The sequence below is a fragment of the Acipenser ruthenus genome, chromosome 15, assembly GCF_902713425.1.
Source record: "Acipenser ruthenus chromosome 15, fAciRut3.2 maternal haplotype, whole genome shotgun sequence".
Taxonomy (NCBI): domain Eukaryota; kingdom Metazoa; phylum Chordata; class Actinopteri; order Acipenseriformes; family Acipenseridae; genus Acipenser; species Acipenser ruthenus.
The window spans coordinates 2,907,980-2,933,434 of NC_081203.1; the positions used below are offsets into that span (position 1 = coordinate 2,907,980).

General features: G+C 46.5%; 1 protein-coding gene across 4 annotated transcripts in view; it reads right to left on the reverse strand.

Annotated features, from left to right (window-relative positions):
- The window catches only part of LOC117422410 (ral guanine nucleotide dissociation stimulator-like), a 51,508-nt gene that overhangs the window by 7,398 nt on the left and 18,655 nt on the right, over positions 1-25,455 (reverse strand). For 2 of the 4 annotated variants that reach the window (XM_034909199.2, XM_034909198.2), the window contains exons 1-8: positions 15,226-15,580; positions 4,161-4,271; positions 3,800-3,993; positions 3,527-3,601; positions 3,242-3,435; positions 2,753-2,874; positions 2,236-2,451; positions 1,738-1,926 (exon numbers count right to left, since the gene is read on the reverse strand). In XM_034909199.2, the coding sequence (XP_034765090.2) occupies positions 1,738-1,926; positions 2,236-2,451; positions 2,753-2,874; positions 3,242-3,435; positions 3,527-3,601; positions 3,800-3,993; positions 4,161-4,271; positions 15,226-15,411 (1,287 nt within the window). In that variant the 5' untranslated portion in view covers positions 15,412-15,580. Of the gene's footprint in view, positions 1-1,737; positions 1,927-2,235; positions 2,452-2,752; positions 2,875-3,241; positions 3,436-3,526; positions 3,602-3,799; positions 3,994-4,160; positions 4,272-15,225; positions 15,581-25,455 lie in introns of those variants that run through there. The other 2 variants (XM_034909200.2, XM_058986822.1) reach the window with 1 other exon arrangement.

Below are 25,455 nucleotides of genomic sequence, written 5' to 3' on the forward strand. Positions count from 1 at the left end.
TCTCCTGTTTAAATACACAACAGTGTCATCGGAAACTAGTAGAGAGAAAAAAAAAGCGTTTAGGTAGAAAAGAGATCAAACTGAGTCATAATGAGAAACTGCACACCTCCAGCGACCGAAACCCGCGTAGGTAGGCAGGCAGGACCCGATCAGTCTAAAATTAGAGCGCTGTCTTTTTCTTCCACAATGGAAAAGACCGAATAAGCGTTTTTAGGCACTTCACATAACACGCAGTTACAATTTAAACAAGCATATATGACCGACTCAAGCGAACCATTTAGTCAAGCGTCATTCTGAAATCCCTGCTTCCACTCACAGAATGAAAAATATTTCTTGATTAACGGTTTATATTTGCGTTGCATATCTGAACGGGATAACCCTAGAAATGCTTCGGTAAAACTTTTTTAGCACCCGTCTTGGGCTACCTAATGTAATCTTAGGGAAGGGCAGACGGTGCTAATTTGGATCTGTGTGTTTAAAATGATTTACTTTAGATTATAAACTGTTAGAGGATCTCTTACACCCTACTTAATTTAGACGTGTGGTGTATTAATCCCCTGTGTGTGTTATTTGCTTTAATAGTTTGTGCAACACTGTTGAATTTACTTTCTATAGCGACTCATGCGTACTGTGACTGGGAGATAAGGGTGCAGCCAGCACCCTCCCTCCCTCTCCTCCCCTCCTGGGATATCCCTCTGTAATCAGCTCTTACACATGTGGATTCCAGCCAGCTCTGAGGTGGGGCTCTAATCAGACCTGGCAGCCTGCTGTGACATCAGCAGGGATTCCCTCCCACTCCCTCACCTCACCTTCCACCCAAGCCCCGCCCCCTCCTCCTGGCAGGGAATTCCGCTGGCTCCAGGAGGAACGGCATCAGTCACGCATTCTATCTCGGGAATGCGCCGTTCACAACCTACTGAGCGGGAGGGAGGTAAGATGCCTGGAGCTCAAAGGAGTACCAGGGTGGGTATTTTACATTGATGCTGAGGGATCAAATAAATAAATAAATAAATAAATAAATAAAGTGCTGTGTGTCCCTGTCATGTTTTGAAGATGGAGCTCTTCTATGAGACAAACGCTGGCAATATTTCTCAGTTACTGAAACTTTGTCAGATTCACTACAGGAGCCTGCAGTAATTATGGGGGTCCGTGATGTAAACACAGCCGCTTAAGCATATTGTAAAATGTTTGGAAAGCGGCTGACCTCCGGCAGGCTGGGGGCTTCATTACATCTCTATGATCGAAGGGCTGCTTGCTCTTGACCTTTGCGGTCACTCAGCAGGCAGTTCCAGTCAGCAGAGCACGGCCGGCGATCCACCACATCCTGCCTTGCTGAGCGCTGCACATTTCTTAGAATCACAGATATATTTATACACCCACACCAGCTCGCTGAACTGACTAGCTGGCTTCTCAGTAACCAATGACCCAAACCCGCTTAAAAACCACAGCAGCTGGCCCGCCCTGCGTACATCTGGCATCGACTTCCTGCAGCCTGCTAGCGGGGGGCTGCACCAGCAAGCGCGCGGGCATCAGTTATCAATCAATACCCAACTGGGGCTCAGATTCACAGAACGACTTAATATATACTTCAAAGAAAAACGAAAGAATGAAATTGAGCAATTGTAATATGAATATAGCACCTTAAAGGGGAAGTGCTTTTAGCTGTTTAGTGGCGGCTGTGGTCAGTTCAGAGTACAGAGCTGGCCCCTGCGCTGTAGCGAGCAGTCAGTCCCTCACCTTGATGAGCAGCTCCCGGCTCAGGGAGTGGTTGTTCTCGTCGGAGAAGATTTCCGACAGCTCGTGAAATATCCGGAAGTTTTCCCTGGACACCTCGTCCCAGGTCTTCTTGAGCCTGTGGATGGAGTTGCACTGCAGAGCCGAGAGGATCGCTCTGAGGGACGAGAAGTTCTTCAGGATCCGACATTCCTAAAAGGACGGACCGCACAAAAATAACTGGCCAGTCATGACAAGCAAACTAACTAATGTGTCAGCTAATGCCTTCACAACAATATTCATGTTCGATAGAACCAGAGATACACAATCTTATCACAGTAAAAGCATAGCAAAGCGTAATAAAGCACAGTGAAAGCATTGTAAAGAATAGCGAGGTACGGTAAGGCATATTAAAAATGGCAAGCCAGGGTAAAGTAAGGTAAATGTATAGCCATGGGAAAACTGCAAAAACACTGCGGTAAACTTTTCTAAAGGCTGTTAAAAGCAGGAGCAGCGCCTCACCCTGGCCACCTCGATCCACCGCTCCAGGATCTTGGCTCTCTGTGTGGGTTTGAGGGTCTTGTCGCTGAGGCAGGTGCTGATCACACAGTTGGTGACGTTGTTGAACTGGGTGACCGTGGCGCGGATGGTGGGGGCCAGGTGCTCCTTCCCCTTTTTGTCTCTCTGAGACCAGGTGCTGCCCAGGCACTGATAGGGCACCACCTTCTTGAAGAGCTCCTGTCGGAGGCGAAGGGAGAAAAGGGAGACGTTCAAATATTTAAACGAGTCATAAAATCAGACAATCGCTACGAGATCCATGCCTGTTCTGCGATTATTATTAAAATATAGTTTGATGTCTATGTAACTGTTCTGGGGGGCTGCTTTCTTCTTTGACACCAGTTTCATGAATATATTCATTAAAGCGTTGTGAATTGGGCGCGCTCTCTTCAAACAGGCTTTTGAGATCGTGGGGAGATTCGGAAAATGCATTTCATCCTATGAAAGCAGATTTCCATGTGCGTTGGCTGCACTCTCTTACCGCGTCCAAGAGCGTGAACTGCTCTGCCACCACGTCCTGCGAGAAGGACAGGAAGTCGGGCCGCTCCTCCTCGTATCCGTTCTCCTCCAGCATGGTGAAGGTGCAGGCTCTGTGGTCAAGCACTGCGGGGAGAGACAGAGCTTCAATACACCAAGCACCCAGAAACGGAGAACCACTGCCTTCAAACGCAGCACAATCTTAAAAGGGAGACCTGCTAGAACTCAGATGCTTTGACTTTTTGTTGGGTGGAGATTAACTTGTATCAGCTTGTATCAGCACACTATACTGTATTTTCTATAATATACCGTTAAAACGTGACATCAATTCCTCCTGATGCAAACTATCTAATAGTAGAGACAATCTGATACACAGAAATGTCAGATGGCTGAATCACATCAAAGTGTGAGTGTGTATCAGTGTGTGCATGTGTGTGCGTGTGTGTGTGTGTGTGCGAATGCATGGCTGTGCCAGTGCCAGCGTGCTGCGTACCCTCATTCTCCGGCGTGCGGTGCTGTCTCTGGTGGAACTGGGCCAGCAGGTTGCAGGCTCTCCTCTCCAGGTCCGAGCCGGGGAAGTTGAGGTGCAGGTAGGAGATGAGCTGCAGCAGACACCCGTACTCCGGGGGCTTCCAGAAATCATCCGAGTACTGATCCAGCCAGGCGCCCAGGATCGACGAGATAGTGCTGCGACACAGTCACACAGGACAACATTACACAGGGCTCGGGTTTGCCAGCAGAAAAAGACACGGGTGCATTTCACTGCAAAGCTACCTACTTCTTGAGCTCTGTCCGGTCATCCCCGGTCAGTCTGGAGCCCTCTGCGCTGGAGTGGTGGTGCAGCTTCGCATACCTGGAACCAAGCAGGGGAGCGGAACAAAACGATTAGTTTCCAAACAAAAAGCCACACCACCCCCAACTACAGAGAGTCAAGTGGAGACGATGAGGTCATTATCTGTCACCGGGTTTCACCAGGCGTGACGTCACACAACGATACCCCCTCAGGTCCTTTCACCTTGTTCTTGACCTTCGACCTCCGGGGCTGGCGTACCTGTTCAGCAGGAGATCCAGCACTTGCTTTGTGCTTGCGAAGGAGCGGTAGGTGCACAGGAATATGGTCACGTAGGTCGAGTCGTTTCCCCTGAAGGCTGACACCAGATACTCCACCAGCTTCTCCAGAGTGCCGGCCTTGATGGTGCGCACCTTACAGGTCTCGTAGAGGCTCAGAGCTGCCTCCGTCTCCACCTGGACACAGAGCACCACACAGTCAGAGACAGGGGACTCCACCGCTGCGCGGAGATCAAACGACGTGCCCACTTTTAAAACACATGAATCTAATAGCGTGCCTTTACATATCAAGCACCTCATCTGTCAGATAACCCCCCCCCCCCCTTCCCTTTCCTAGTACTCACCCCCAGCCACCGCTGCCCCTTGCTGGCTGCCTGGTGCACCTGCACCTTCCTGAGTGTGATGGTGTAGACTGCTCCCTCCTCCACCTCCTCGCCGATCTCCTGGGTCGAGCTCTGAAACAGCAGCAAAACAACTCCCATTATATTACGCTGTGTTACCCCTTGGAGCACCAAATACATTTCAGTCATACATTAATACTGGTTGTGTGTTAAATACATGATAGATTAGAGACAGTTTGAGGTTTCTAAGTGAGGGATATTCCGCTGCAGTGTCCAGTTTCCAATTTCAAAGAACGAAGCAGGATTAAAAACGGCAGCCACCCTGATAAAACAAGAATTATTAGATGCTGGTGTCCAATTTTTTATTTGCATGCTAAACGTGTTTTATTAATCCCAGCAGATAAGAATCTCAAGGCATTCTATTATTTTTTTTTCATTGTGTAAGACGGGTGCTGTGTGTTTTTGTAATCATTCTCCTCTGTCCCTTGTGTGTCTGTTCCACCGAGGAAAAGCGCGTTCTCAAAGCTGCTCGCTGAAAGAACGGCCTGTGCTGTACTGTTCCGTTTAATTAAAAACACACCAGATAAACCGTCCCGGCGCGAATTCAACTCGCCAGGACGGATGTACAGCACACAGGGTTCCAATGTTACTTGTTCTGGGGAGAACAAGCAAACAGCACTCCCTCCACGAAGATTCTGTTTTGCATCCAGACACAGCGACCTCATAATACATACATTTTTCATTGACATTGCTTTATGGGGGGGGGGGGGGGGGGGGGAATGCCATCCTCATATGAGGTCGTCATGCATGAATGGGTTAATTTCTTTAATGCAATTTAGCCATTACTGTAATTGCCACAAAATACATAGTTGCTCTCCAGCAATTACTGTGTTTAACTAAACTGGGTTTCATGGTGCTTTGTGGTTAGAAAGCTGGGCTTACAACTTATACACACAAACTTAACTGGCAAGCTGGTATGCAAATAAACAAAGTTCACAATAATGAAGAAAGACATGGCATGCCTTTCCACTGAATAAACTTGCATTCTAACACAGAGTTTATCTTGTGCTTTTGTATCATTGAAGATCTGTGTATACTTCCTGCATACCACGCAGAAACCCCTCCCCTAGTAATGGTATTACTCACAAGGTTAGTCACACACACACACTCACTGGCAGTTCCCATGGCTACCAGGCCTTGTTTTGTTTCTGTAATGAAACCCACAGACCTGACAACACTCCCCTCCACTATGAGTTCTTAAAGGGGAAGGCTGTTGCAGTACCACTGAATTACACAAGCAGAGAAAGCACTCCACGATTAAAACACAGACAAGCAGCGCAAGGCCTTTCGCGTCTCCATGGCGACGGCCGCCGCAGTTCTACGAATCTGATCGGAGTGTTTTTCTGAGAGCAGGCCTCTTGATTTGAAATGGGTTTTAATTTGTTTCGTAATGAAGCGATAGGCCGTGGGACTTGTTTTTTTCTAAATTAAATAACAGCCTTATTTAATTCCGGGCAGGGGTTTTAGCATCACATTAGGAGGATTTGCTTTAGCAGAACTGTAGACTGGAGGGCCTGAGGAAAATCTGTGGTTTCCAGACGCTGCCTTTGAGCACCGATGGAACGCATGCCTCGAATTCAGCCACACGCATTACAAGAGATAATCAGCTTAACTGAAGAGAGCGTGTGTGTGTGTGTGTGTGTGTGTGTGTGTATGTGTGTGTGTGTGTGTGTGCGTGTGTGTGTGTGTGTGTGCGCAGAGCCCCAGCAGGCAGGGGATGGGAATAACTACACCACCCCAGACAGACTGGAGCAACTTCCTGTTTTTTACTGCCATGTGTCTAACTCTATTTAACCCCTTCAGGTACACAAGGAATCGAGCGCCGCTTGTTCAAAACACCTCCCTTCTTAAAATGAGATACTTGAGGAGGAAACTGACTGTTTGGATGACCAGATCCAACCTGCCAGTACATTTTAAATCCGGTTTTTCGTGCACCTCATTGCAAAAAGTTGGTATCATTTTTATTTGTGGGACGCATAGGTCTCTTGTAGCTTAAAGGCCACTGTTTTTTTAAAAAATATATTTATTGTTGAACTTGGGGATTGCTTCTGAAGCAACTTCGCTGCCCTCTTAAACACAGCCCAGAAGTTACTAAAGTCAAGTACTGAGATGCAGGCTGACCTACCTACTCCAATTCAATAGCTTCTGCTATTTGGTATCTGTTTAGAGCATCGCCATGGCGATAAGCAGGAGACAGAGGGAACTCCCTGAGCAGTGGCAGAGTGACATCAGAGAGCGTGGTGGCAGTGGAACCCTGATAAGGAGGGTGTGCGTACAGTCACACAGGAGAGATTACGTGGAAGAACACGTCTCCCTTGCTGTCGTCTTGCGAACACATCATTCGCAATAGCTGGATTGTTCAATCATCTCAGCACTGTAGTATTTATGAGTGTTGATAGACTGTGGGCACATAGTTACATGCAAACACACAAAGCAAATGTTTTTCAGCTACAGCACGAGGATATACCATGCAAAGCCATTACTGGTCCACTGAACCCTAGTACATGCCTTGAGCAATAGACCTATCCAAAACCATCCCAAAAATGATTACACCCTAGAATACAGAGATTCAAACAGAATACCTACTCAGGGATGGGAATAAGACTCCATTGCATAGCAGTTTCATCCACTCCTGGTTTTACTAGGAGTTTAATAAGAGAAATTATATATAAGCAGCTTGGCTTTCCCATGCCGGTTAAAATCCAGGGTGTGCCGTGGCTATATCCCCTGTGCATACTGCAACAGCAGCAATTCACAATCTGTGGCATTACTCTGAGCTGTATCTGTGGCTCACATCTGTGACGTTAACCTGGAAACGAGGGGTGTTAATAGCATGTATGTATATATTTAGACACGCACAGATATATCTACAAGTACCTCCACGGTTTATTTTCAAACACACTTTCCCTTGACAAAGGTATGTTTTGCAACGTTAGGCAGTTGGCTCTTTCGTGCAAAAACGTCAAAGCCGAATACACATGCTGGACATGTTGCAGTAATTTGCTTTCAACAGTTTCCGCTTCAGTCTGATGTTAATTACAGTGTGACCGTCAGTCACCCTATAAAGTTAGTGATCAAACACACTCCGTGTACCGACCTTCCTCTTACTGGCAGCTACCAACCACAGCAGCCAGCAAACCCCGATTTGATTTCAGAATGCACGACATTGTTTTATACTCTATGGTTTTCCTCCATGCATTTCTGTAGTAGCAGAGAGTTTGGAGTGGATATCCCTGCCTCGGTCTAACTGTTAGCAAAACCAGGTCAACCCCCGCCTCTCTCCCGGCTCCCAGCTCCTAATGCACCAGCAATCAGCCTGACCTACATCTCACTGTAATTATATTGTTCATGGAGCTGTTTTTGTTTTCAGTGCAGAAAGGCCTGCTGTACTGTACCACACAATGAAGTTCGCCTTTAGAAATCCTTCCCAGGCTGTTCCTGCAGGCTAACAAACTCCAGCAGCTGTGCTTCAATGTTGCTTTCCATTGCAGGTCAATATTTTCTCTGCTGGTCCGGGATCTGAAACCAGGCCTTGTGTGTCCCAACGAGAAATGAAGGAACTGTGGGTCTGCTGTGTGCAACAAGGCTGGTTAGATTTGACATTTCAGTCAAGGGGATAACGTTCGCTCAATGCAAAACACAACGTGGAGCTGTCATTGATTAAGCTGGGAAAGGTGTGTAATTGATCAATGATTACAATTGCAGCTACAATTATGCAGGTGTGCCAAGGTTCAACCACACCTCCAATTACACTGCATTGCAATTAATTGTAAATGACACAATTACTGAGCCAGGTCTAGTGTGAGCCCATGTATATTTGGAACCCTGAGGTGGGTGTTGAACAGATGACAAGCAGTGATTGGCTGGCACCTCAGCTCTGACTCACCTCCTGCCTTCCCCAGCATTCCGTCCACGCATCACAAAAGAATTCCCTCTAATTGGGCAGAATTTCCCAGCCGTGCAGGAGCCCTGGAGCAGCCGAGCACTTTCCTCAATAGAACCCGGAAACCAGAGCGTTACCGAGTTCTGTGGGTAGTTTATCCAGTCCGAGGGGGGCAGAAAAAGCAAAAGCCTGCCTTCCAACAGAACTTCTCACTGTTGGTATGTTCAAATATTCAGGATCACCGACATCTCTTAAGAAATCAATGCAATTAAACTATTTTGACAGTTTATTATTTACTGCATTCAGTAAAACTGCAAATGATATAGTTATTACTGAATGTGTCTGGAGTGGTGACCTTACTATGTAAAAGTATTTAGAGTGAAATACTGAAGAGGGAGGAAATATTGTAGCAAGTGAAGGTGGAGGAATTTCCATTCTGTTACAGCATATATTCAAAGCATGCCCATCTCTGATGCTATTTCTATGACCAGCTGCGCAGCCCAGCTCTTGACAACTGCTGCTCCCGACAACTGGACAGGGCTCTGCGGTTCAATCGGCCTGGAGGTCATTAAACTCGCTACCTGGCACTGTACTGACTGATCAATACATACTGTATCAGAGAGGCTGGCTACATGTGTCCTGTCGATGTGATTTCTCTCTCAGTGAAAGGGGAGGCTGCCAGGCTCTTGCAAAGCAGCCACATGGTTTGCGAGCCCTGGAAACCAGAATAAAAGGGGTCCCTTTGTGTGTCCGAGTCCAGCTGACACTCTCAAACAAACAATCCGAAAAGGGGTCGAAACAGGGTTTCAAATTCACTGACAGGTTGGTCGTCCAAACGGTCAGTTTGCTCCTCGCGATACTTGAGTCGCTCTCCAGTGTAATTTAAGAAGAAGAAACCGTTTGAACAAGCGCTCGATTCCTTCTGCACCTTGAGGGGTTCGACCAGCATTTTCAGCTCTGATCTCATCCCGTGCATCAGAGCTCAAGTGCTTACGTTACGTCATTTTAAAACAATGAGATCTGGCTAAGAGGCTGTATGATGGTGGTCCCTTGGTATTTAGAGCACTCTGAACAATCTGGCATGCTTGCTTGCACACCACCAGGCCCGGCCCAGGTGCAGGAAAAGGCTAGCATTGAATGCTTAGCGGTTAACCCAAGTTCATGTGATGGCTTAAAACAGACTGTTTGAAAGATCCTGAGTGTGGCTGTTGTTCGAGTCAGCATTCATATCATGGCAATCTGATTACATAAACAGAGCTGCCTTTTTGTTTCATATAAACACACAGTATTATGCTGCAGTATAGGAGGATAAAGACACACATGTGAAGTGATAAAGAAAACAGAGCTGGCGTGCCGATAAGAAGCATTATCAGCAAAGAGCAAACAGCGGAAACACCTGCCATAAAGAGTCACTGTAAACGCAACGAGTTTGCAAGTCCTTTACACGGCTCTTCAGAGATACAATCACGGAATGGCTTACCACTTCTGCAACTGTGAGAGGTAATGGTTATTTCTGGCACTGGCATTCAGATTGAGCGAGACCAGGGAAACGTGCGAGCGTTTCCTTCAGTCACCTCAAAAAGGACTGTTCCACCCGTAATGTGACGTCTTTAACCTTTGCCTTGGTGAGATACAGAAGGGAAACCACCCCTTGTGAAAAGGTTACTGTGGTGGTGCCATGGTTACAGCACAAGCAGTGGATAAATCCCTGTTAACATTTGTCAAATCTGAAGCTACCGGAACGCACTAAAATATAGATTGTCCTAAACAATAATAATTATACAAATTCACATTTTATTTGTATACTTCTGCAGTAGTGACACATATAACAGGTAGTGCATTTATCTCATTAAAACACAGGAGCCTATGCCTCACCATGTGTAAAATTGCTGCATCCCTTTCACACTAACGCATTCAGATTTGACAGTGCTGCAGTTTATATCATCTGACGCTACAACAGGTTGTCTTTCAGCATGCAGAGGGCCTGGGGAAGTTCTGTTACCTGTTTACTCATTGCTAATTACAAGGAGTCCAGGCCCCCATGCTGGGTCGCAGTGATGTCACGTCTACATAACAAACAGAGCCTCATCCTGAAGTGTGAAAGTGAGGCTTGTGATTTACACACAGTCCCTTTCTCTCGACAGCAGCTTTCCAAACGGCACGTGCTTGTTGCTGCATTGTGTCACATGAGCAATTAGAGCTCTCAGTACTATATGGGGTAGGGGCAGGGGAGGGGTCTGGAAGTCCGATACCAAACTGGTTACAGATACTTCATTGCTCTTCTTTCTTTTTTATTCGGAATAATAATAATAAACATATTTTGCTAGATCTAATGCATTCGATCGCTTTTTTCAATGGATTGGGAGGCTGAACCCCAGTTCAAACTCTTCTTGATCCAGCACGCTGGCGTCACATGCTGTTTGCTTGTTTTGCTTTGTTTTAACAACACCGCAGTTTCACCAAGCTGTTCCAGAATCAACAGCCGGATTCCACAGACCGTGGAGGAAACACGGAATAGATGCTGCTCCTGCACCAGCTCGCTGCACAATTAACAGCACAGAGCTCTGTGCCTTTTTTCAGTGATGTGCTTCCTTTGCAAGCAAATGCTCTGCCATCAAACTAAATTACAGTGCAGCGTCGCTCAACCTTGAAAGATACAAGAGAAATGGGACGCCGCCCCTTTAAGGTCAGGCCTGTGTCTGGCAGGGAGCACACTCCAGCTCTGTGGAGTTACTTACTGAAATTGCTCCAGTTTCCTAAGAGACGCTCCAAGAGGTTTCATGATCTCCAGTAATCTGTCAAAGTGCCGACTGCTCCATTAGGCTGCCCAAGTAGAGGCAGCAGCAGCAGTGACTCCGCTCCACTCACAGAGCCAGGCTCTGCAGAGAGCACAGCCCCTCCAGCCCCCCTGGGAGACCAGCACTGAGGGGAGACTGACACTGCATTACACACACTCACAGAGCCAGGCTCCACAGAGAGCACAGTCCCTCCAGCCCCCCTGGGAGACCAGCACTGAGGGGAGACTGACACTGCATTACACACACTCACAGAGCCACGCTCTGCAGAGAGCACAGCCCCTCCAGCCCCCCTGGGAGACCAGCACTGAGGGGAGACTGACACTGCATTACACACACTCACAGAGCCACGCTCTGCAGAGAGCACAGCCCTCCAGCCCCCCTGGGAGACCAGCACTGAGGGGAGACTGACACTGCATTACACACACTCACAGAGCCAGGCTCTGCAGAGAGCACAGCCCCTCCAGCCCCCCTGGGAGACCAGCACTGAGGGGAGACTGACACTGCATTACACACACTCACAGAGCCAGGCTCTGCAGAGAGCACAGCCCCTCCAGCCCCCCTGGGAGACCAGCACTGAGGGGAGACTGACACTGCATTACACACACTCACAGAGCCAGGCTCTGCAGAGAGCACAGCCCCTCCAGCCCCCCTGGGAGACCAGCACTGAGGGGAGACTGACACTGCATTACACACACTCACAGAGCCAGGCTCTGCAGAGAGCACAGCCCCTCCAGCCCCCCTGGGAGACCAGCACTGAGGGGAGACTGACACTGCATTACACACACTCACAGAGCCAGGCTCTGCAGAGAGCACAGCCCCTCCAGCCCCCCTGGGAGACCAGCACTGAGGGGAGACTGACACTGCATTACACACACTCACAGAGCCACGCTCTGCAGAGAGCACAGCCCCTCCAGCCCCCCTGGGAGACCAGCACTGAGGGGAGACTGACACTGCATTACACACACTCACAGAGCCAGGCTCTGCAGAGAGCACAGCCCCTCCAGCCCCCCTGGGAGACCAGCACTGAGGGGAGACTGACACTGCATTACACACACTCACAGAGCCAGGCTCTGCAGAGAGCACAGCCCCTCCAGCCCCCCTGGGAGACCAGCACTGAGGGGAGACTGACACTGCATTACACACACTCACAGAGCCAGGCTCTGCAGAGAGCACAGCCCCTCCAGCCCCCCTGGGAGACCAGCACTGAGGGGAGACTGACACTGCATTACACACACTCACAGAGCCAGGCTCTGCAGAGAGCACAGCCCCTCCAGCCCCCCTGGGAGACCAGCACTGAGGGGAGACTGACACTGCATTACACACACTCACAGAGCCAGGCTCCACAGAGAGCACAGCCCCCCCAACAGCTAGATCTGGGAAGCTGGGAGGAAGAGAGGCAAAGGGTTGGGTGCGCATCAGTTCCTTCTCATGAATCAATATCGTACACACTCACAGACTGCCTCTCCATTTCACTGTAGGGTAAATGCTGCTTTGAGGATAATAGATGCGAGTGATCAGCTCAGCAAGGCTGAGGCCATTAGGGTATTGATCACCAATCTAGATTAGCTGTGTATCAATGATATATATTTTTGTAACAGTTTCTGCATATTTATTGAGATCACGTGACCCTCTATAGACTCCAATATGCTTACAATAACCAGCTCCATTATCAGTAAATGCAAATAGAAAACAGACGCCTATAGCAGTAATAGGGCAGATAACAGTTCAGAGGGCCTGGGGTAAATAAGTCATTTCAGGAGATGAACTGCCCTGTGGAACAGTCCTGCAGGATCTCCTGCTTACAATCGTGAGCTGAAACTGCCCTGAGGAATCTGCCTGCCGGCTGTTTCTCCAATCATTCCTCAAATACACGCCATTCTCCTAGCATTCCAAAACGATAACCACCCCTTGCACGCTGCACCCCTCTAATGAGCTCTATGAGGCAGAGCAAAAAAAAGAATGCACGCTGAAAACACAGACCTGCCCAGCTAAAAAAAAAAACACACACACACAAACACATTTGAATTTCACTGAGCATTCCAGGCATTCCCGCATGTGAAACCCATCTTACTCTCCGTCTCTCTTGAATTCCTGCAGCAATAACTCAGCGGACACAGAGCCCAGATGATCGGAACTGCAATAAAAAGAGCTGGCCAGATGAAAACAAGCTCTAAAAATAGCGCCATCGAGCCGAATCAATTCAATTTGGGAGTTAGAGGGGGGCGCAACAATAGAGCCTCTGTCTGATGAGTTAGCTTGGTTTCTAATTACAGGGCTTTGTGGGAATTTTGCTCGGCACCTGATTATTTTGCTAAAGGAAAAACAACAACAATATAAGTTTTGTAACTGGTGTGATTGTGAAACAAAATTTGGGAGGGGTGGGGGGTGGGGGGGAATCAGGCATGGGTTCAAGAGATTTGTACAATAGGGACCAGCTAGCTAGTGAAGCTGATCGGAAACTGATGCAAGGGGCAGCATTCTGACCCATGACATCATCCAGACACATTACTGCAACCCCCTCCCAGCCTTGTTACCATCTCACTGTCTCTGCCTGATTCAATTGCATCTTCAGTACCGGCAGCTAATCAAATCTATTAGTGCCGGCCTGTGTCTGTGCGCTGTTGCTGCCCTGGTGTGCTAATGCCTTTCACTCCCCCCACCCTGCTACGTGATATCTCATCCAGAAGGAACAACACATGTTCTGCTGAGCGGATAGGCTGCGTTACAGTACTGTGTGATCAAACAGACTGAAATCCAAGCTGCCATCAATGCATCAATATAACAGTCTTGATAGTTCATTTTCTCTTTAAGGCAGGGTAAAACTAAATTGCAGATCATCTCTAACCCAAATTCCCCTATAGCCTTGAACTGGAGCGCGGGTTTAATTCAGAGCAGATGGGGCACAGCGCTGATGCAGCACAGAGCCATTGGAAAGTGTGGGATGCAGGTCAGACATTCTATTAGTTGCGGAATCTTTAGAATGCGCATGGGAGTCTGGAACATTCGGAAGCAGAACGTTATTAAGCATGCTGTTCTAGAAGCCGTGTTGCAGTTCAGTGAGTTTGCACACAGAGCGTGGAAGGTATGCTTGCACCGGGGAAAGCATTAGGGGCAGACAGAAGGGAGATTAGCCATAATACACTGATACCATCAGAGGAGAGACTAGATTGAAGGCGGGTGTGGAGGACAGGGCAGTATCTGAGAAGGGATGAGAGTCCTTACTGCTGCACAGAATACACTGCAGCTAGGCTAAAAGGCACTAGACCGACTCAAACAACATGCAAAGACTGCAACAAACAAATCCCATGAATAATGCTAAGCCAGCACTGGGAGACACACATCTCTTATGCAAACTATATATTTCAATTCAAGGCTAAAATCCTGTTTGGCAATAGAATTCTAAAGTAATATTTGGTCAGAACAAAACGGCACATTCTAATGCGGGGGGTGGGGGATGCTGCCATTGCAATGATAATACACCAGGCAGAAGAGAATATCTGTCCGACAGTAACATGCATGTAATATTATGCAGTGCTTAGAAGACTCAGCCCTTACTGCATATATCCAAAGCAGTGTGCATTGTAATGCAACAGGCAGAGAGTGTCTAGTTACAAGACTCCCACTGCAGGCACTAAGAGACTGAGTGTATAGGTTAGGGTACCAGCTTCAGCTTAATGGACAAGGTGCAGCCCACAAGGCATGAGAAAAAGCATGTTATCACTGAACAAACAATAACTGAAGAAGACCTGAGCAAAATATGTGTGGATTGCTTTCTATTGACACAAGAGACAGCACAAAGATAAAGACAGCTGACCTACAGCTAACCTTTTAACACAGGGTCTTCACCAGTACTTTTGGAACCTCGTCAATATGGAAGGGGGGGTTTCCCCTCCATGCAAGGAAACCCCCATGTGTCATTTCATACACAGGCACAGCGCTCTGAATGTAGCCATGCATGGATTCAATGTCTTCACGCGTGATCAAACGTTATTTTTTCAGACAGATGCAAATCCTAGAGTCCCGTGCTGTTCTGTAAAGCCTGCTGCACTGTATAGACATTCCACGCACATCCTAATTTAAATTATAAAAGTCCGGATTGCGACTCTGTCTGGTAGTTTATAACACGATTTAGGGTCTGACTGTACAGTATGAAATGCCTTTAATGTCAACTTCACAAACAAATACGTGTTCACTAATTGTATTCTGAACAAACAGTGGAACCCAATTTAACACACTCAGCCCTTGCATCGTGTTTTTGTTCTCTGAGTCACGTTTATAAAGGGAAAATAAAAATAAATAAATAGATAAATAATTCTGGTGATCTTACCTCAAGCTGCGGAAGATCTGGGTCCAACTGCGTAAAACTATGCAGGACTACGGGGCTCGAGTCCCCGGCCACCTCCAACTTCACACCGTCCCAAATGCTCCGGATTTTCCAGGAGTTCGCGTCAAACATCATATCGGGGCTCCCCGATTTGACATTTTGCAACCCGGACTGCATTAGGTAAACCATTAGTTGCGGCGTTCTCGTAATGTTTTACTCCATCGCAGAAAAACGCCCTGGATCGTACGCTGAGTGGTATATTGATATATGTATATAATCCAGCCCCTAGAAGCGCAGTATTGTCAGCACACTGAAGCGATGGAGGCTGTCTGTAACTAACCCTCCCCGCTTGTTGCTTCTGTCTCTGCCTTATGGTGATTCAGTAAAGAGACTAAACCTTGCACGCTCCGCCCCCAGAGACACCCTGTCGCCTATCCCCGCCTCCCTTTAGGAAACATGACGTCATTTCTAGGCTGGATCGGGCAAACTAATCCAAACTGCATACAGTTTTCACAAACCACGGACTGGATTTCTTTCTTAAGGGATGCATGCAATGCCATCGCTGATGAAGCAACACTGCGTGAAAAATTAAATGACTGAGTCAGTTATGCGTTTACAATTAAGCAATATATACAGTAATCACGCACGTATATAGAAACAAAGCTCTTGGCTTTCTAAAAAAAAAAAAAAAAAGCACGTCAGAATTTTGGAGATATTATATTAGCCCAATAATAAATAATAGTACACATTGTGTATTGTTGTCTTTACTGCAGTGGATGCAGTATATTTGTGTGGGATGTGGGTGGAAGAACTCGAGAGAAATTCTACACACAATCTCTTCATAATAAAACACAATAGCCCTGCGTGTGGTGACCGAGCACGTCACCTGATTCGTGGGTGCTGCACCATCATCCCAGGCTGGAAGCGATGATACTCACAATTCGTCTCTGTTTACAGATGCAAACTGGAGTGACGTAGTGCTGTGGACTCACGTACAGGGAGTTCTGATAAGTTCAGTCACCTCACCGATGAGGACTTTGATCTAGTCGGGGCGGATTTTGTATTTGAAAATAATAATAATAATAATAATAATAATAATAATAATAATAATAATAATAATAACAAATCTGTATTAAGCAGCAAGGGTTTCCCCAACCGCGTATTAAGATTACTAAATTATATATATATTTAAATGATAGATTTTGTGTAAGGTCTCGGCAGGGTACAAAATACGCAAGTGCTTAAGATAACGGGTCAAAGGTCTGACAAAAAGCCACGAAGAATTACTTTAGAATCTAAAATATAATCTAAATTATTTTGACTGATGATGATGATGATGATGATGATGATGATGATGATGATGATGATGACGATGATGATAGATTATAGGGGACAAATCAATCTCGTGAATTCTCCTTAACTATTAATGAGTCATTAAGCAGAGGCTTTTATCCAAAGCGACTGACTGAGACTAGGGGGTGAACTATGCATCACAGCTGCTGCTGCAGAGTCACTTACAGTAGGACCTCGGTTTTACCTCTCATCCGACCCGATTTCACACACACACACACACACACACACGATTATATCGAGGTCAGGCGGTGTCTTGAAGCAGATCCTACGCGTCTGTCATCAATTTCAGCGCGCAGGATCTGAGGGGTGCACAGAGAGTTCACTGGATAGGTACTGCAGTGGAAAACACACGGACACGGTGCCTGCATCGAATCAGAGTCCACACCCTATGCAAGGCGCTGCGTATCTACATTACATTGTTCCTTGCTTCAAGATCCTGCAGAGAGGCGACAGTTGGTAATTTCGTTTTTCATACAGGGAAAGTAAGAAACCACTTCACAGACAATCAATTTTAAGTGCAAGTCTGAGTTTTTTTTAGAACTGGGTTTCATTCTTCTAACGCGTTCCATTTTAATAAGAAATCACTTCATAAACGGGAAGCTTCCCAAGCCCGAGTTGTTTAAAACTTATTTTCGATCATTTCCTTTCCATTTGGAAACAGAGCAAGCTGTGCACATTTTACTTTGGATGAAAAAACAAGCCAAATAAGTGCTTCTATGTTGTTACTGTATCTGCTGTTTAACTTTCACTCGCTGTTCCAGTGGGGTTTTTTTTTTGTACTGTTTTGTTCTCGTTTTCCATCCCATGTTTTTTTCCCTTAACCCGCAGCAGTTAAAACGGGCAGTTAAAACGGGAAGAGAGAGAGAGAGAGAGAGAGAGAGAGAGGAGAGAGAGAGAGAGAGAGAGAGAGAGAGAGAGAGAGAGAGAGAATTTGTTATTGGTACATTTCAAAACAAATGACCAGATTTCAAAATCTACTGTATTTACTTCAAATTGTCATTATTCAAATTGTCAACAATTCTAAAACACCTAATAACGTAAGAACTGTAGACTACACTGAGTTATTTATTTCTGGTCTGGTCCACTGTACAAAATAAATAAATAATAAAAACGTACATTTTTTAGTGTATTTATTTTATTTTTTTACCGTGTTTATGCTACCGTTTACCCCGAGTTTTTCTTTACAAAATGTGAGCTAACAACGATTTTAGAATAGGTTTACTATCTTTACTGTATATTATTGGTAACAAAAAGAAAACAGACGCTAAAAATAATGAGAAAATAAAACCATCGGCAACCACGGGGTCCGTTCAAAACGCAGAACACCTGTGCTCCAATACCTGAGGGCTGTTATTATGAACCCGACACGTCACAGCAATACACCATTAAATACAGAACTCCAGGATCTCAAGCAGGCACGTGACTGCGTATTTAAGATACTTTTACAAAAACTCAGCTTGATCATTTCAGTCATGCGTTCTGCCGTTGAGATGTCAGGCTGATGATACAGGTCCTGCATCCTTGAGTCACAAACAAAACTCAGCTGTCAATAATTAGGCTCAGAGCTAGAATTATGCTATGCTAGAATTTATTTAATAAGCCTTTTTTTTGTGATTGAATCATTTTCATTTTTGTTTTATGTATTATTATTTTAGGTTTCTGGCTGACTATAGCACCCTGGAAAGTAGTTTTGTCTCTCAGTTTTCATAACATTACCGCGGTATTGTCTCCTCTAAATAAGATAACGATCAAACAGAAGTTCATTAAAGGCTTTGCTTTGGGAAATTACAGAAGGAAGCACTTGTTTTTGCAGTGCTGCAGTTCATTCCTCTCAGCCTGAATTAGAAAGTTCTGGGGTTTTCCACACCTCAGCCAGAAACTCCCTGTTTAGCAGATTCTCTGTCTGCCCACAGAGCAGCGAGCTCAATGCAGGAGCAGATTCATACCCTCCTTGTATTCAGCGCTCATCAGAGGTCAGTGCAGCAGATCAGCCGGCTGTGTGAGTCAGAGAACAAGGCTGGCCCCTTCCATCAGGACACTGCATCGCCATGGCGTTAGTCACAGTGACCAGTTCACCCCTTCAACAATCACAGATCAAATCTAAAAGGTCAGTGGTTAAATTGAGGAGGGACCGAGGCACCCCCATTTATATGGAGTGCCTGAATTGTTAAGAGTGAGAGTGTAAGGTTCTACTGTCGAGGATCCCTTCCTTCAGTTCGTGTGCAAGCTGAGAGCCCACATGTTGGGATGCCCATGTTTCCATGACAACACATGAAGGCATGGCTGGTAGTCACTGTACACAGTCAGGCTCAGTGTGTGTCCTTGAAAGCTAACAGGGAGAACATATTATTATTCAGGCTGTCTCGGTGCTGTTTCCTCCTGTTTACAGAAGATCTCCCGGCACAAAGTCAAAACAAGGGAGTCTTTTCCACCATAATAATAATAATTCTACAATAATACTAATAACAATAGAAACATAAACTGCTAGACTAACTATGAAATGCTGATGTTCCCTCTGCTTCCCTCCCCTTCAAATCCAGGTTCAGAGGAACAGAATAATGGAACATTTACATTAACCAGCTCCAATAAACCCAATCAGGGCTCTGGGCACCCCTAAGTGTCAATTTCAGAAACATGTGCGATATTAGACAGTTCTTTGTGGGCTGTGGGCCGACCCCCTGAATGCTGCTTGATTTGAAAGAACGTGTCTTCACTTGATAAAAGGCCAGCCCTGTCGCCTGATGGAAATCCACGGACATACCAGCAAGGTGCTGTAAGGGTCATTATTACCTACATGCTTGCATGCCAGCTGGAAAGAGCATGTGTTGATATATACACATCTGCCAGTGAATGCCAGCTTGGAGACATGGCTCAATAGTTGTCACTTAAACAACGCTTGCTTCTGCATTCTCAGTCCTGTGCGAGTCCACTGTTTGTTGCATTGTTTTATTTGTACTGTCTTCTGATGTGCATACAGTAAACATCTGTTTTCACAGACCCCAATACCTAGCCGTGCACTGCCTTACTTCACATTACAGGGTTAGTGCTAGTCAGGGTCTGTGGAACTAGCTAACAGTGCAATCCTACAAAACCGTTGTCTGTGATCTCAAAAAACTGCAGATTCAAACTGGTTAGAAGAAAAAAAAATGTACTTTAGGACTGGGGTTGAGAACATACAGTAACTACCACAGCCAGTCTACTTTTTCTGTAAATGCTCAGAGAGACCCCAGCAGCGCCCCCTATGGTAATATTTGGTCTTGCAGTCTTTAATGACTTGGCATGGACTCCAAGTGATATATTATTTCTATAAATGCCTAGCTCTTTAATGAAAGGATGCTTCCATAGAATAAATAGATGGGTCCGTTGTATTATTTAGATCATTTAGAGAAAATATCTATTTAGAGATCCACACAAGTATAAATCTGAACAGATGAGGTGGCCACTTAAATTCACGTCTGAAGTGGAGAGATCAATAAATAACACAGGGGCTGACACCCTGCTAGTATTTCATCAGGCTCTTGGGAGCTGACTTCATCAACACATACGCTGAAGCAATCCTGGGGAGCTGTTAACACGGTGCCATGCAATTGCCATAAAGCTGTTGATCACAATTGACCGTTTTTAACCTAAACAAAACAAAGGAAAGAAAACCACCCCCTGGAACACAATGACAGAGAATTCAAGCTGACAGGATTACAGAGCTCATCCCCTTTGTGTCCCGTTAGGCATTGAGAATGCAGTTCTACCCTCAAAGCATCAAGGCAGGTCTCTGGAAGCAACTGCAGGGGAGACAAGAAATCCCCTATCGCCATGGTAACTAGAAAGGCCTGCATTACAAATAGTTTTCTCTGCCTGCCTGCTTTCCAATTCACCACCGTGGCGTCGGGGCGGGGGGGCGGGGGGGCGGGGGGGGGGGGGGGGGGGGGCGGCGGAGGGGATTTCTTTTTGTATTCTATATTCTGTATAATTGGTTTTTGTTTTGTTTTCTTTGGTAGTATTTTAGGACTTAAAGTTATACAAAACATCTCTGTATTCTTAGTGATGTCTGGTGTGTGACTCATATGGTAGTGCTGGCATGAAATTAAACAAGAAACATGTGTGTGTGTGTGTGTGTCTATGTGTGTGCGTGTGTGCATGTGCGTGTGCGTGTGTGTGTTTTCTACAGAATTGTTTTTCCTACCAAAGTCATTGTATAGAACTAACTACTGTGGAAATTGTAAGGGTTCATAGAGCAATGCTGGGTTTGATCTAAAGAATATTGCAGAGCATTAGCAAAAGAATGAACCCCAAGTGTGTTAGATTCACTGGAAGTCAGTCAGACTGCAGGTCGAGCAAACAATTAAACCAACAGGGAGAGACAGCATAGCCATGCTAACGATTACCCTCTCCCTCTCCCTCTCCCTCTCCCTCTCCCTCTCCCTCTCCCTCCCCCTCACCCTCTCCCTCCCTCCCCCTCACCCTCTCCCTCTCCCTCTCCCTCTCCCTCTCCCTCCCCCTCACCCTCTCCCTCTCCCTCTCACCCTCTCCCTCTCCCCCTCTCCCTCTCCCTCTCCCTCTCCCTCTCCCTCTCCCTCCCCCTCTCTCTCCCTCTCCGTCTCCCCCTCTCCCTCGCTCTCTACCGCTCCCTCAGTCTTATATTTGGTATGGCGACTAGGGGTGCCACCTGTCCCTGTTTTCCCCAGATCGTCCCGGTTTTGAGGAAGGTGTCCCGGGAATTCAATATGCCTTTCCGGGACACTAAACGCCAGCACCATAAACTGAGCACAACTTAACCAGGATAAACCAGGATACAATCTTACTGCAATATGAATTGATTGTCAGTCCTATAGTAGTAGTATTATCAATGTTTCCTACTGGATGAATGGAGGATTTCTAAAGAGAGTTTATTCTTATAACAATCCCCTTCCAGTCAGAGGTCCCGTTTTATTTGTACCTGGCAAACCTAGTGATGACAAACATGGTCCTGAAATACACTGATCTTTTAGGCAGTAACTCATCCTCTGTTTTGCTGGCTCCACGTGACAGTAACAACAGACATTTCCTAGGTAATTACTCAGAAGGGTGCCCAGAGGCTGTTCCAGGTAGTTGGCAGGGTTATGATTTTCCAGCAGACAAGCTCTCCACCACAACCAGTCATTAAAAACAGGGCTGATCCCAGTTGTGTCATTCAACACAGGCCAACAGATGCAACATTGTGCTGTGGATGTGTGTTTGTGCGTGTGTGAGTGTGTGAGTGGTGTGCGTGTGTGTGTGTGTGTGCGTGTGCGTGCAGAGCAGAGGAATCGGGATTAGGGTTCAAAATGTCTAAGTTTTTATGATCAATTCTCTTCCCTTGATTAGATTTATTCTCACTTCCCCCTCTGATCGCTATATCGCTGAACATCTTGAATATTGCCCTATAGAAGGACTGTCGATCTCCTCCTTGCTGGTCTGCACCTATCAGACTCCCTCTCAAGTTCCACCCTGCTGCACTGAAACTGTCAGGCCACTGGGGGGCTAATACCTGGGGAGCAACATGAAGGAGCTGTTCTATCATAGCGCTGCACCTTACAATCCCAAAGGGAGGGGCAGGGCGCATTGACAACACTATTGAAGGTAATGACTTCAGCTTTATAAAGCCTAGTCTAATCACAATGCAGATCAGCATGCAGAGGAGTTTTTGGGCTGGAATTTCCCATCTGATAGAGGGGGTTGCTTGGCATTCCCGACACAGAGCAAGCGAATTGTAGAGAGATGACTGGGTACTGAATCACGCCTACTCTATTTACAGCAATCATGGCTGTTTACAGTTAGGGAGGCATCGGCCAGGGTGTTCAGCTCCTTATCCCATTCCCCTCTTTGAGAAAGTAACAAGGGGGTTGGGTAGGGGCTCCCAGGGGGATAGGGGGGTGGCATGCCTGCGCTCTCGCTATAATCCCCAGCTCCTCGTGGTTATTTTTGCAGTCGAGGGACAGACACAGCCGACAGGCTCAGAGGAGCTGCAGCAGCAGAGTGTGAGGGCACCAGTGAGTCACTATCCATATGAAGGGCAATACGTTATCTCCTGGGGCGACACAATATTCAACACACAATGTAGCAATGTACAGCATGTAATCAAGCTGAGAGTGTAAGTTCTGTTTTCCTGTAAGAGGGCTCAATGTCAGTATACTGTCGACAGTGACACACACAGTGCTTCACACTTCAAGTGTCCATTCACACCTCACCCACACACACACGCACGCACGCACAAGCACACGCACACAGTGACGGGTTGCATGGGGGCTCAAATTTAAATAAGAATGTGACACTGATACTTCTTGAAAGGTCAACTTCGGACCTTCAGGTATAGCTGTGGAGTTCTAGTGAAGATGTTTGGCTCTATCTAGGGTTACCATATGACTCCATGTGCACTGGGACAGTTTGGGACTGTTCAGGCAATGCATTCTGGTAAGTGTAGTCCTGCTGTGAAAGATACCTGAGACAGGTAAAACATACCAGAATGCATTGCGATGTGTGCTGAAAAGCCTGAACTGTCCCAGACTGTCCTAATGTACGTGGAGTCATATGATAAAACACACACTTTACTGTAACCTAGCTGTAGAATTGGCTGCAAAACTCATTGGGGTCTTGCCTGGTACAGCAATACAATAAAAAATAAATATGGCATTGGTGCACTAATCTATGAATTAAAATCTATGAAGTAAAAATGTAATAATGTTGCTTTTTCTCAATTGCTACGCCCCGAGATAACAGTTTGTCCGATTGTGATGAAACTTGCTAAGGACATTATTTAGTTCCACACAGCGTCAGAATCTGGGTGTACGTGTGTGTCAGATCGTTTTTCAAGCGTATACAGTGAAGATAGGTCAAGCTGCCCTCACGTTTTCGTGTCACTTCTACCCCTGAATCACCTCTTCTAAAAACACAGCTGTGTAGGGTACAATAACCATGGTCAGCATTCGTTAAAGCAATCTCCCGGACCACAGCCCTGAGTCATACACCCAAAACCTCTTCAGATGTGGCTGAGCAAGGGATTTACACAGGGAAATTCAGAGAACGAGCATGACTATCAGAGAGGTCCTGTGGTGAGGTGGAGCTTCAGAGAGAGAGATTACACACCAACTGAGGAAGGCAGCAGTCTAACATCTACACAGGCGTTACCAGAAAACACAACTGATCTGGACCTGACACAGTAAAGCACAGGTGCGGATATAACCAGTAGCTATGCATTCACGTTCATCATTTAAACTGTGTGCATTGAACGTTAAGATATTGTACAATCGCTGAAATCGCTGACATTCTGCTTCGTGAACACTGGTCCATATGTTGAGCACCTGACCCAACTCTCAGCTGATACATAAGTGCAGCTGCTACTAATATAAATGAGATCATGACTTAAAATAGCCATTACACAGCTCCTCCGTGAAGCTAACTACACCTGCCCGCATGCTGCTGCTCCTCTTACTAGTTTACACTGGCTTGCAGCAGATACCTGCAGAACAGCAAAAACTGCCTTGTCTGGATGTGATAAGCCAAGCATTACACACGCTTGTGATTGCTGCTGGTGCCACTTAGAACCAGCCTGGGCTAATGTTAGTGTCCCTTACTGGTGATGTCCCTGGGAATGAATTCTGATGATTCCATGCTCCTCTAATTGTCTGTTTAGCACTGTACGATGTTTGACTCGTTGCCTGTGTACAGAAGCTAGAGCCATAGCAATGTCAATATGTTGCGCGACCACGGGCGGCCAGGCGGGTTTTTTTCTGTCTCACATCTTTAGGTTTAATTACAGTACCATGTAACTTGCACTTGATCTGAGAGCATGCTGTAAACACAGTGAAGCTAGTGCTTGACGGCTTCCCTTTCCGACATGGTCTTATCTAATTACAGAGCGGGGCTGGAACAGACTGCTGTCCCCAGGAGATCGGGCTGAGGCTCCCACGCACGCTGTGAGAGCAGGTTCAGTATCTCTTGTTCCAGTCTGCAGTGCTATGATCACACTGGTACACGGGTTCCAGGAAAGCCACTGCAGTCAGTGCTGTGTCCGGGCTGGTTCACTTCCTAGACAACAACGGCACCTGCACTGTGTAATGCTGTTTTTCGAAAAAAAAAAAAACTCCAGCTCCACAGACCTTACACAGTGTTGCCCCTGGACCTGGGTGTCAGTTGCCATTAGTCCATACTGACCTCCAATCTCTTTGCTCTAACCACTAAGCTACAAAACCTCCTAGGCCACGCTGATTCCCACTCTGAGCTCCAATCAGCAGGCCACACTGTCTCCCAGTCCCTCAGCTCTAACCACTATACCACACTGTTTCCTAGTCCCTCAGTTCTAACACTATACCACACTGTCTCCCAGTCCCTCAGCTCTAACCACTATACCACACTGTCTCCCAGTCCCTCAGCTCTAACCACTATACCACACTGTCTCCCAGTCCCTCAGCTCTAACCACTATACCACACTGTCTCCCAGTCCCTCAGCTCAAACACTATACCACACTGTCTCCCAGTCCCTCAGCTCTAACTACTATACCACACTGTCTGCCAGTCCCTCAGCTCTAACCACTATACCACACTGTCTCCCAGTCCCTCAGCTCTAACCACTATACCACACTGTCTCCCAGTCCCTCAGCTCTAACCACTATACCACACTGTCTCCCAGTCCCTCAGCTCTAACCACTATACCACACTGTCTCCCAGTCCCTCAGCTCTAACCACTATACCACACTGTCTCCCAGTCCCTGAGCTCTAACCACTATACCACACTGTCTGCCAGTCCCTCAGCTCTATATACTATACCATATAGATCTGCACAGTTTGCCATGCTCCAGACCTGGCACTTTAGCTTGGTCCATCATTTTTTTTTTTTTTTTTTTCAATCAATCAGTTTTTATTTTATAT